This window comes from Scatophagus argus, chromosome 12 (assembly GCF_020382885.2).
Source record: "Scatophagus argus isolate fScaArg1 chromosome 12, fScaArg1.pri, whole genome shotgun sequence".
Lineage (NCBI taxonomy): Eukaryota > Metazoa > Chordata > Actinopteri > Scatophagidae > Scatophagus > Scatophagus argus.
The window spans coordinates 1,951,966-1,963,744 of record NC_058504.1 but is presented as its reverse complement, the minus strand read 5'-3'; the positions used below and the strand labels follow the sequence as shown (position 1 = coordinate 1,963,744).

Below are 11,779 nucleotides of genomic sequence, written 5' to 3'. Positions count from 1 at the left end.
CCACATTTCACTATTGTCCCCTTTCCTTTATCCCCTTTGCATTTGTTCCCTTGTTTGTTCCCTCTTTTTCTCAGTTCTTTTCCTCTTTTTTTATTCAGTTGTAATTTTCTTCTGCCTCCCTTCCTATATTTGCACTTGTCTCATGTCTCGCTTGCCAATTCAACGTGATCTCGTGGGATGGTGTATAAATAGCAGACTACGTTTAAGGACAGTTCACATATTTTAGTCACTTTACACCACATTTTAGACTTGCAGGATGAAATTAGATGTCTGCTCCAGGATATAATTGTCAGCAAACACAATTATAATCAGAACTTAACACATTTGCATTAATATTGCTAACAGTTTTAGTATTGGCATAATGTAGGCTGGTGCAGTTATGTGTGTGGTTTGTGTGAGTGCTGTTGCCGTTCCTCCACTGCAGTGGGTTTCATGAATGTCACAAACTCTGTCTGCATTACATTCAAATTACTTAGACTATATGACTGCTGACTGTGATCATTTTTGTTACAGTTGTTCTCAACCGTTTACACACACTTTCTGAAAGCATGCCTCATATTCTATATTAAACTTTACATTCAAAGCAATCTTACTTCTTCTCAAAAGGGTATTTTGTTTTCAAGTGACACACACAAACCATCATATGAATAGACATGTTTAAGAACCAGTTGAACACTGAGGTTTTTAAGGTAAAACACCATGATGAATGGAAAACACTTCTTCTCCACTCATCATAATGACTTAGGCCTTGTTTTTGTTCGGTGTTACACTTACTACAGACAGTACATACATAAGTGTGTTGTAAAATATTTTAGAATATTGTTTTTATACTGGGAGAAGCAATGTTTTCCCTGGCCAAGCAGCGGGGGAAATATCAACTAGCATGTCGAATCCAGCCATGAAAAGCATCATCTGTTATATTTCCACATGCGTCTTCCACAGCTAAGCTAAGGTATACGCATTTGTGTTTCTGTTTCCAATGTTGGCATTCGTTGCTCCAAAACAGAAGAGCTCACCTGTTGCCCTTTGTTAAAGCTCTGATTGCTAATTGGAAAACTGTGTGACAGGTGTTTGCCCATGTGATGAGTCAGTGTGTCTGAATGACGGTGTGTTCCATGTGAAAACAAGAGATTTTCTTCATGACAGTTGTGCCAAATGCAGAGAATTGTGTGTAGTGTTTTGGAAAAAGTGTGTTTTAGAACTGCAATTTGAGTGTAAAGCAGGAATTGTGCTTGTAGTTTAGCAGAATTGGTTCAGGGGGTTGGTGCTTGAGTTACATGCTGTGGTCATTGTGTCTCAAGTACAAATATATTTGTGTAAACAATTGAGAAAAACTTTAAGTGTTTTGAAAATGATAATTTCATGAATGGTTGGAGAGAATACGAGAATAAAGGACCAGATGAGAAAATGAGAGCAGAGCGGATGAAATGCCCTCACTGCCTGCCGAGTTTACTACTGGACTAAAATAAAGAAATAATTTTTAAAGAATTATTAATTCATTAAAATATAAAAACAAATTTTAGTTTTGTTTGTTGAACCTTGGCCAGAATGTCTGCTCATATTTTTATGTCCCAGTGTGTATTCCTGTTTATTTGATTCAAATTATAGTTGTACTTTATTCATTCCTGATATATTGCATACAATGAAATGAACAAAGGTAAAATAAATAAATAAAAATAAAACCGTGCAATGTAATTCCCATGTTAATGATTTTTTAAATGTTTAAAATGGCAGGGAATGAGTTTTCAGATTTATGAATTGGCCCCCACCAGGCTCGGCTCCATTAAAACTACTTGATTAGCTGTAGGGGAAAACAAACAAACAAAACACTTTAGGAAGGTTTATTTATGTAACACGTGTCGTGTATCTACAGAGCAACCTGGTGCTCTGCAAGGAAAGGAAAAGGTTTAAATGTGTGCTCTCAGCTCACAGATCTGTGTAGAAAATGCACCCACAGTAAACTGATAGACTAATCAATCGAGGGAACAGATTGCTAAACAAACTCTATTTGATGAGACCAGGCTAACCAGTTCTGTTCATTTTTCATTGTGGTTTGTTCCTCACCTCCACCCACCTGCCTCAGCTCTTGCTTCTCTCCTCTCCCTTCCCTGCCATTTCTTCCCCTCCTCCTGTATCACTTAGTTCTGTTTTCATCTGTTATTCTCTGCTCACTCATCCTCTGTCCTCTACTCCGCTCTTCTCTCCTTCCCTCATCTCCTCCTCCCTCTCCCCCCATCCCCTTTCTCCTCCTCTCGTAACTTCTCATCTCTTCTCCACTCATGTCATCTCCTCTGTCCATCTCCAGGGCTGTGTGCTGTTTGATCCGGATTACAGCTTTGCTCAGCGGCCTCCTGGTACCTTGACATCGCCAGAAAGCGAGTCGCTCAGCTGCGACATGGGCCGGCCTCCATCGATTGCTCCATGGCCCCAGCCTTCACACTCAGCAAATCCAACATTTGTGGCGTTCATGAAGCAAGTGAAGTCTCTGAGGTATAGAAAGCACAGACTGCTGCAGCCCTCAGACCTGCTCTACATGCACCTGCTTACATTATTCCAGCTCCCTTCCTTTTCCTTCATTTGTTTTTGCTTCACATCTTATGCTTTTGATTGATCTCGGTGAGTTTGCACCCTCCAGGGTTATTGATGTTGGCTTTAAATTAAATCACATTAAAATTCACAGACTAACGTGTTTGTTTTTTTACACACTTCTGCAAAATAATGGATTAATTGTTGCTTGCTTGATTACATATTTATCATAGACTTGATCGATATTTCTCTGGATGTGGGAATGCCACAACGCACATTGAATCTAATGAGGTGTTTTGAGTATTTTTCCTCTTCTTGTTACATTATCAGTGTCTTATGATGCTCTTGTGCTCTCTGAATCGGAGAAACAGGCTACCAGCAGCTGCAATTTGTAATAAACGTACATACATAAAGGCGTACATGTCAGCCGCTTTCACTTCCTCTAAGGTCTGTAGTCAAGCTTTCAAGTCGGTACACACTGTTATCTGGTGGCAGAAGCTGCTGCTAAACTGACCTTTTATGCATTTTCTGGCATGAACTTCTGTGGCTGGAAAAAGATTCAAATAAAGACATGAAGAGTAAAAAATGTGCACAGGTTGCTCTTAAATCCTGCTCCACGCTGTTTGGTTTTGACTCCAAAAACTGAAGTGAAACTGCAAGAATTTGTCCTTTTTCTCATACTCAAAAACAGTAGAAAGACAACACACTTAAGGTTTCATCTCATAAGCTTCACTGATTTTTGAGAATATTTAGTTTGATGCCAGCAACAGTTGGAACAGGGAAAACAGAAGACTGGGAAGGTTGTGGAGCGTTGATGTTTTTCATCAAGAGAATTCTGAGAAATCTGTGCACATAAGTAACAAGGCCAATAAACAACAATGAATGCCTGTGACATTCAGTCTGTTGTCGTCATTGCTGCATTAAAAACTGAAATGATTGTAAAAAGGACATTATTAAATGTGCTCTTCAGAAAACTATTGTCAGAAACATAGTTTGTTATGACATGCTACGTCAAGCAAAGTGAACCATATATCAACAGCCAGCTTCCAACTTGTCCAAGTTCATCTGAGATGGACTGACACAAAGTGTTCCTGAGGTCTGACGAAGTCTGACATTTCAAATTCAAATCAAATCCGGTCAAATCATGGACATTGTGTCCTCAAGGTTTACCGAGAAAGGGATCAGCCAGATTGTTACCATCACAAAGTTCCATAGCCAATATCTGAGATGGTATGGGGGTGTGTTGGTGCTCAAGGCACTGGAAGATCAGCAAACACCAGTCATGCTAAAAGGTCCATACAGGTTTTGGAGAACCATAATACTGCCATCCAGACAATGTCTTTTTCTGCTTATTCTAGCAAGACAGTGTACATTTGGCAAATGTTACTCACAGTGTGGCTTTACAGATAAAGACTGTCTCCCACTGAAAATGTGTGGTGCATTATGCAGAGCAAAATATGACAACGGACACCCTGCATCAGATTCACTTTCAGCTAACCAACATTCACAACAGTTAGTGTCCTCAGGTCCTAAAACTGACGGGTGTTGATAAAAGAAAAGGTGATTCAGAATTATGGTAAGCAAGCATGTTCTCTCTGCTAATGTGGAGGAGGCGGGAGTTATGACCCGTCCTGGATCCTGCCACCAGGGACCTGGTTTTAACATTATTTGTGCTGCAGTCAACTGAATATATGTGGAAAAGCAGCATTTTCAAATAACTGCCCTTACCATTACCATCCCAAAGTTTTGTTTGTTGCACTCCAGTCCTCAGAACAAATTGCAGCATCTTTAAAGGGGAAACTTTTAAGATGCCAGAATTAATTTAGTTTTGTCTTCTGTTGAAGATGTTATAATCAGTGTTGGACAGTAATGTAATTACAGTTTTTCACTAACAAGTAGTGTAAGGGATTACAAATTGAAAACAAATTGATTACAGATTGAAACAGACAAGCTTCTTGGTCTTCCTCGGCAGCTACACTGTAAACCCAGATTTTAGTTTTAATTAACCTTTTTAGTAGTCATTAGTTAATCTTTTGTGTTTAGTAAAAAGTGGGTCTCATTACAAAATACAATTCGTTGATTGCAATTATTTAAGTGAAATGTTTAATGCAACGATCATGTTTAGTAGACATTACACGTTTTGTTATGTTTATGCGAGGGGAGGAGTTTATTCGAAATTTGAACATCGCTGTTAGTGTCAACTGTCCTGTGGCTGCTGCGCGCTGAAACCAACTGAGACAGAGGATTTTTCGGGAACGGAGGGCTTTTGGAGTGCGACTTCATACAAAGTGACAGGTGAGTGTGGAAAAGATGTTTATTCGAAAGACCGGTGGAGTGACAGCAGCTTACCTAAACGCACGAGTTAGCTCTACAGCGAAGTCTTTGTCACTCTCACCATTTCAGTTTAGCTAAGGTTAGCATTAATGTTAATGCTAATGTTAATGAACTGTTTTGTAACATTCAAGTTCAAGCCATTGTTGTGCTTCAAGGTTAGCATTCAGGTTAACGTTTCTGCTGAGGCAATGTCGAACGAAAAAGTTAGCGTTTAGGTTATTGTTATTATTATTATTTTGTCGAGCCACTGTTGAGCTAAATAGAGAGCGCTTAATGGTAGCCTTCATGTGAGTGGGTTAATACATGCATGTGCCGATATTTTAAAAGAACGGTCAAAAGCTTTTTTCACTTCACCTGTTTTATTTTATGATTTTCAATGATGCCGTGGAACTGCAAGTATTGTGAGTTCATATGTGATAAAAGGGGTTACTTGTTAAAACATTACAGGTTAAAACATGGGAGCTACGGTAGAACAGTACCTTTCCCTTGCTTACACCCAGATTGTTTGTGCACATTCAACTCCATTAATGCGCTAAAAGTCCATCTATCTAAACTTCATCAGGAAGCAAGTGTTGTAGAGGTGTGCCAAACTGTCTTTCATTGTCAGTCATGTGATTTTTCAGCATCCTGCACAGAAGCAGATTTTTTCTCTCATTTGCGGAAAACACATTTAAAAGTTAATCACAGAGTGCAGTGTCCGTACAAAGCCTGCAACTTTCATACTCATGTGTACTCCACATTTAATGCAGATGTGAGTAAAGAGCACAGAACAGATGACTGGAAAATGTTGAAGCCAGAGGTAGTCTCAGGGAATGTGACAGAAGAAACGGCTCAAGAACATGTGCTTCAAAATGACGTGCTTGATCCAGAAGACAGTGAGGATCACAGCAAAGATGAGCTTTACGATCTAAGTAAGCATTTAGAGCACAGCTTTGCAACCCTGTTTTTAAAGATGCAAACTGTTCTTCATATTCCTGAAAGTTCTGTACAAGAGGTTATAGAGCAGTTAGTACAGTTGTGTGAAATGTCTCTGCCACTGCAGTACAATTCAGTCAGAGACATTCTGAAATGTCACACAGATGTCGATGATTCAACTGTTAGAGAAATAGTCAGGGCTGTCTCAGAGAGCAATGTCATAACTAAATTTTGTGGCAAGGATGGCCCCTTATCAACCACTAAAAGAAGAGCAACATATGTGGGCAAAAACTTTACACTGATTATGCCAGTAGAGTATATTATTGAAAGGGGGAAAAAATGCAGTGCTGTGTATGTTCCTCTTAATGCAATGTTACAGAAAATGTTGAGCAGGACAGACATTTTGGACAAAGCTCTACCAGTACAACAGCATGTGCCACACGAGTACAGCACATACAGAGATGGTTCATACTGCAAAGAAAATGATCTCCTTAAAGGAGAAGAGTTCAAAATTGCTGTTGCACTTTACACAGATGAATTTGAAGTGTCCAACCCCTTAGGGACATCTAAAAAGAAACACAAAATGAGTGCTGTGTATTGGGTGATAGCTAATGTACCATCACAATACAGATCCACACTCCCATCCATTCAGCTAGCTGTTTTGTGTAAAGCCTCAGTTGTGAAAGAGTATGGCTATGCAGAAATTTTCCACCCTCTTATCCAAGATCTTGTTTATTTGGAGCAACATGGACTATATATTGAGAAGCTGGGAGCATGTGTTAAAGGGACTGTGATTTATGTGGCGGCTGATAACTTGGCTGCTCATTCTTTGGCAGGATTCTACGAGAGCTTTGCAGTGAACAGGTTCTGCAGGTTCTGCATGGCAACCAGGAGTGAGATCCAAGACAAGGAAGTATGTTCAGGCACCTTTGAACCTCGAACTAAAGACAGTCACAACCAACAGGTGCAAGAGGTATGCCAGGACACATCTCTAGCTAAGGAGTATGGTATTAAAGGAAGATGTGTACTGACTGACAGTCTACAGTACTTTCATGTTGTTCAGGGTTACCCCCCTGACATCCTGCATGACCTTTTGGAAGGCATTGTACCTGTTGAGTTATCACTTTGCATTTCAGATTTGATTTCTAAGAAGTACTTTACATTAGAAATGCTGAATCAGGCCATCAAAACATTTCCATATGCTTCTAATGACAAAACTGACCAGCCTCAGGCTATTGGCCGTGACTTCTCTATTAAAAGGACCATTGGTGGAAATGGTCACGAAAACTGGGCCTTAATCAGACTGCTCCCACTTCTCATTGGTCATGAAGTACCTGAAGGAGACAATGCTTGGGACATTTTGATGCTGCTCAAAGATATTGTTGAGTTGGCTGTTGCAACAAGACACACTGAAGAGTCCATACATTTCTTGCAGTGCAAAGTGACAGAACACAGGGAACTGTTAAAGAGGACATTCCCTGGTTTTAGATTGCGACCAAAACACCACTTCATTGAGCATTATCCTGACATGATAAGGGCATTTGGTCCGCTTTCAGATGTCTGGACAATGCGATTTGAAGGAAAGCACAAATTCTTCAAACGGGTAATTCGTAATGCACACAACTTCAGAAATGTAGCTCTTACGCTTGCTGTAAGGCATCAGAAAATGATGGCTTACTATTTGGACACAAGTTCATTTTTTAAGCCCTCGATTGAAATGGACAGGGTTACAACAGCGTCAATCACATCTTTTCCAGAAAATGTCCAACAGATTTTCTGTCAAAGAGTTCCTCAGCTTGCGACAGTTCTTGTTGCATCATCCATCTGTGTAGATGGAATTCAGTATTGTGCTGATATGATACTCTCAGTGGGGACATGCTCTGGCCTTCCTAAATTTATGCAGATCAAACAGATTGTGGCAATTAACACAAACATCCTTTTTGTCTGCAAAGTGATGACTGCCTGGTACCATGAGCATTTCCGATCCTTTGAACTCTGTGACAACTCTAACCCCTCTTTGTGTGTTGTGCAACAGGGAGACCTTAATGATGTGTTTCCTCTTTCTACATACAGATGTGGAAACAATTTAATGGTGACACTCAAGCGCTATATTCTGTGTTAAAGCCACATGTAGGATTGCTTGGTCATGCTCTCTATCTGTCACATACATATAATCATGTATTTGTTGTTTCCTCTTATAACTTTTGCTTCTGTCCTACTGGTATAAGAATGTCTGTCAGAATGTGGTACTGGTATTTTCAAAGTAGAGGACAAACCAGTGATACACTAATAAGTACCCCCAAATGGGTCAGCAGCTAACTGTGTTTGTGACTTTGAGTATTTGTAATCAGGAATGTATTTCTTTTTTCTTTTTTTAAGATGACTGCAACACAGAAGATGATCTTGAGGGTCATTCTCACAGAGGCGGATATAAGAAAAGTCAGCCTAAATGCAAAGCCTGCTACGGTAGAGGATTTGATTAGCAAGCTCAAAGAATCTCTGGGGCTTGATTACAACTGCATTCTCCAGTTCCAGGACCCTGAATTCAATTATGAACTATGTAATCTGACTGATATTGCTGATCTTCCAGAAAAACCAACAATCAAAGTCATCCCTCTGCTTGAACTAGTACCTATCTCAGCATCAGCAGAAATATCGAGTGACACTCACAGTACAACAGATACAGAGATCCTCTCACCCTCCCCTCAGGAGCGACAGATAGGGTGGCCAGAATTCTTTGATATCCCAAACTTTTCTGTTGATGTTGAGTATCGTCTGAGGCAAGCAGATCTATTATACGTAAAGGACAGAACACTCTTTAAAGTTTCAAAGGAAGTCAAACATGAGATCCTTGAAAAATTGGCTGAGAGCATGTATGGCTATACAGCATATCCAAATAATGCTCAGTTTGAAAGTGTGGCAACGGCACTGATAACTAAGCACCCCTGTCTCCAGGAACAAGGCTCATCCAGTCGCTGCAGTGGTTGGAAAAATAGTTTAAAATATAAAATGGCTAATTACAGAACCAAGCGAAGACGATCAGGATGCCTTGATGTTGCAGTAAATTCAGGCAAACGTGGGAGGCACTCACCAGAAGGAGTACCTGCTAACAAGCATATCAAGAAGGCCAAGAAAGGTGAACTGAACTACTTGCCCAACTTTCCAGATGGTTTTGATCAGGCAGGCCTTGAAGATGCTCGCAAAAAGTTGGTTGATGAAATGCAAAAGAGAACACCAGACAGATGGCTTGTGAAACAAAAGATGGACCTGACATTTGCATTAAGAAGAAAAGAGGTGGTGGAGTCTGAACCTGCCATAAGCCTGATGATGGAGCGATGGCCTGCTATTTTCACAGAAGATCAGGTAGGTTCATTAAGGATATGAAACTGATGTTTTATTAATAATTACTGAATTTTTAAAAATTTTATTTATACCTATGCAGGTGTACATGGAGTTCAGCAGGATTGTGGGCAAGAATCTTAAGCAGGAGTTCTATGAAGGAATTGATCAACACAGTTCTCGTCTTATGGAGATATTTCGCTCAAAGAGAGGGAATGTTGGGCAGATGTTGACTCTGCTTTTACAACAGATCAGGGTATGTATCTATTTTACATAGCATTGTTTGTAAGGTTACTTCTTGTAATGCCCGTATTCTAACATGTATTATCATATTACTCTGTAAGACTAATGAGCCGACTGACATCCGCACACTGGTGCTCAGAGGACTTCCTCTTCTGCTTGGTGACAACCCTACAGACTTCTACAAAACATACATCGTAAGTATCCTCCCAGTATCTGTTAAATTACCATTATTCAATAGGTCTCATTTTTGATCATTATCAAAATGATGATTATTTTTTGCTTTTTTTCCTCGTGCCTTTTCCATTTAGACCTGTCAAATACTCCACAAAATGGCCTTTTTTCCTGTTGTTCCAGTTATCATTTGTACAATCTTTTCATCCAGTTTCTGCTTAGGTTCACCCTGATGTGTTAAATCTATTTCAGGGTCACAACCAAATCATACCTTTGCTCTTGTGTCTAACTGATGATTTGACAAAATTCTATTTGTTTTTTCCAACAATATCAATAATTGTTTAATAAGAATATGATTTTCTCTTTTGTTAGGGTGATGATGGCGACTCGCTCCACCAAGTTGACATTGGGATCCTCATTGTTGAACAGGAAGGTCCATCATCCTTTAAGATTGTCATTGAGGGAGAAACTGTCATGGACAGTCTTCAAGACCTGCCAAAGGCTGTGTGCATCCTGTTTGGACTGATGTACGCATTACACCTTAACTATCCCAAGTCCATGAGAAACACCTTCCAGTTCATCCAGCAGGTACTCCTGATGTTGGGCCATACTGACCTGAAACCTAGATTACAAACATTGAGAAACCAGCTGACAATTTAAAGGATGCTAAATCAAGCACACTGTGAAAGCCATGGCTAGTTTGTTCAATTGCATGTCATGTGTACAGGGTGAACTACGTTTGAATCAAAGGCCATACAAAAATGTATACAAGGCCATATACCAGAAAACCTCAAGCTGTACCTGTTTGGTCTGCCTGTATTAAGGTGCAAATATTTGCTTTCCAGATTTTGTGGATTTGTTCTGACCATTATTTTGTTGAATACTATAATGAATGCAATGCTTTTACTTCTCTTTATTCTGCCATCTATTAGATCTGATGCAGGCATATCTCCAGCTGATGATTGTTTATATTTTTTTTTGTGTTCAATCACATGTTCTAATATTTTATGAAAGACCAGAGAAAATTTTCTGTTTTCATATAAGCAGTTTGTTTGAAATGGCACAAAGAAACTCCAACAAATGATGTATGGAAGAACTTACCTGCCTTGATCATAAGACCACCAACCTGGCCTCAACTTTCAAACTTTACTGAGGCAGGAAAAAAAGGTTTTGATTTTTGTTTGTCCACTGTAAACTTCATGATTTTACTTTACAATTTTGGCAAGTTCATGTTGGTGCATCCAATTATTAGGAAATAAAACATGTTGCAACTACTGAATTGATGTTCTGAATTATTATTTATTTCTTATTTTATATGTATGTATATATACATAAGTTTAAAAATAATTTCAAGTAATAAGAAATAATACATATTAGTTTGTTTGATATATATATATTTGTATGTTGAACTTAAAATAGTAATTTTTTACAGACCTGAAAAAGAAACAAATTTGTCATGTGAGCTAAGTATCTTTAGTAAAGACTATTGCATTTAATTAATGTGTTAAGTTAATACAACTTAAAATGCCTAGTTTAACCACTGTGTAAAAACTTAAACCATTTAAGGCAATCGGTTTCCACGCGTTGTTCTAGTAAACTCAACTAATTTGGGTTAAGAGTGTACTCAGTGGCATAATTTCACACCTGGTGTCACATTAACCACGATGTCTCTTTTTCTTATGCCTGCTGTGATGTCTTTTTTCGTTGAAATATCTTTTTACTGTTTCACTCCAGTGAAACACTCTATCGTTGCGTGTCAAACAAATCCATTTTCCATACACTTTTCAAAGTCACACTCCAGATATTTGTGTTACTGCTAAAGTGTTTGGGATTATGCACCATTTAAACATAATATTAACTGGAACAAAAAGGGGCTTGAAAAAGTGTTTCCTAAATTATGCAATGTCAGTCAATCTATTTTTGTTTCAGGTTTGTGTTTTATTCTCCTCGCAATGTTCAGATTCCTGAATTATGTTCAGTAAAATGAACACAAAGTGAGTGATGCAGTAAACCTGGAGGGGTGGTGGATCATCAGCTGCCACAGTTCATTTTTGCCCTGGGGTCTCCCAGCAGCCTTATCCAACTCTTACAGTTAAGAACACAGATTAAGCTGTTACCTAATTCACTGGCTGGCTGTTATAGCAGGTTGCAGGCTGATAGCTGGCTGCTGGGACTTGCTGGCTTGCAGAGTGTGTGAACGTCAGACTGGCAGCAGTGACCACACACAGCAGCTGCAGCTCGTTGTTGTGTT

General features: G+C 39.2%; 1 protein-coding gene across 1 annotated transcript; it reads left to right on the top strand.

Annotated features, from left to right (window-relative positions):
• The first annotated feature begins 4,728 nt into the window (after positions 1 to 4,728).
• Positions 4,729 to 10,807, top strand: LOC124068599. Its single transcript, XM_046406990.1, has 6 exons — positions 4,729 to 4,821; positions 6,612 to 6,748; positions 8,155 to 9,138; positions 9,218 to 9,370; positions 9,459 to 9,551; positions 9,901 to 10,807. Exons 2-6 carry the CDS (start codon positions 6,656 to 6,658, stop codon positions 10,186 to 10,188), a joined length of 1,611 nt encoding a protein of 536 aa, XP_046262946.1. The 5' UTR covers positions 4,729 to 4,821; positions 6,612 to 6,655; the 3' UTR covers positions 10,189 to 10,807.
• The last annotated feature ends 972 nt before the right edge of the window (positions 10,808 to 11,779 follow it).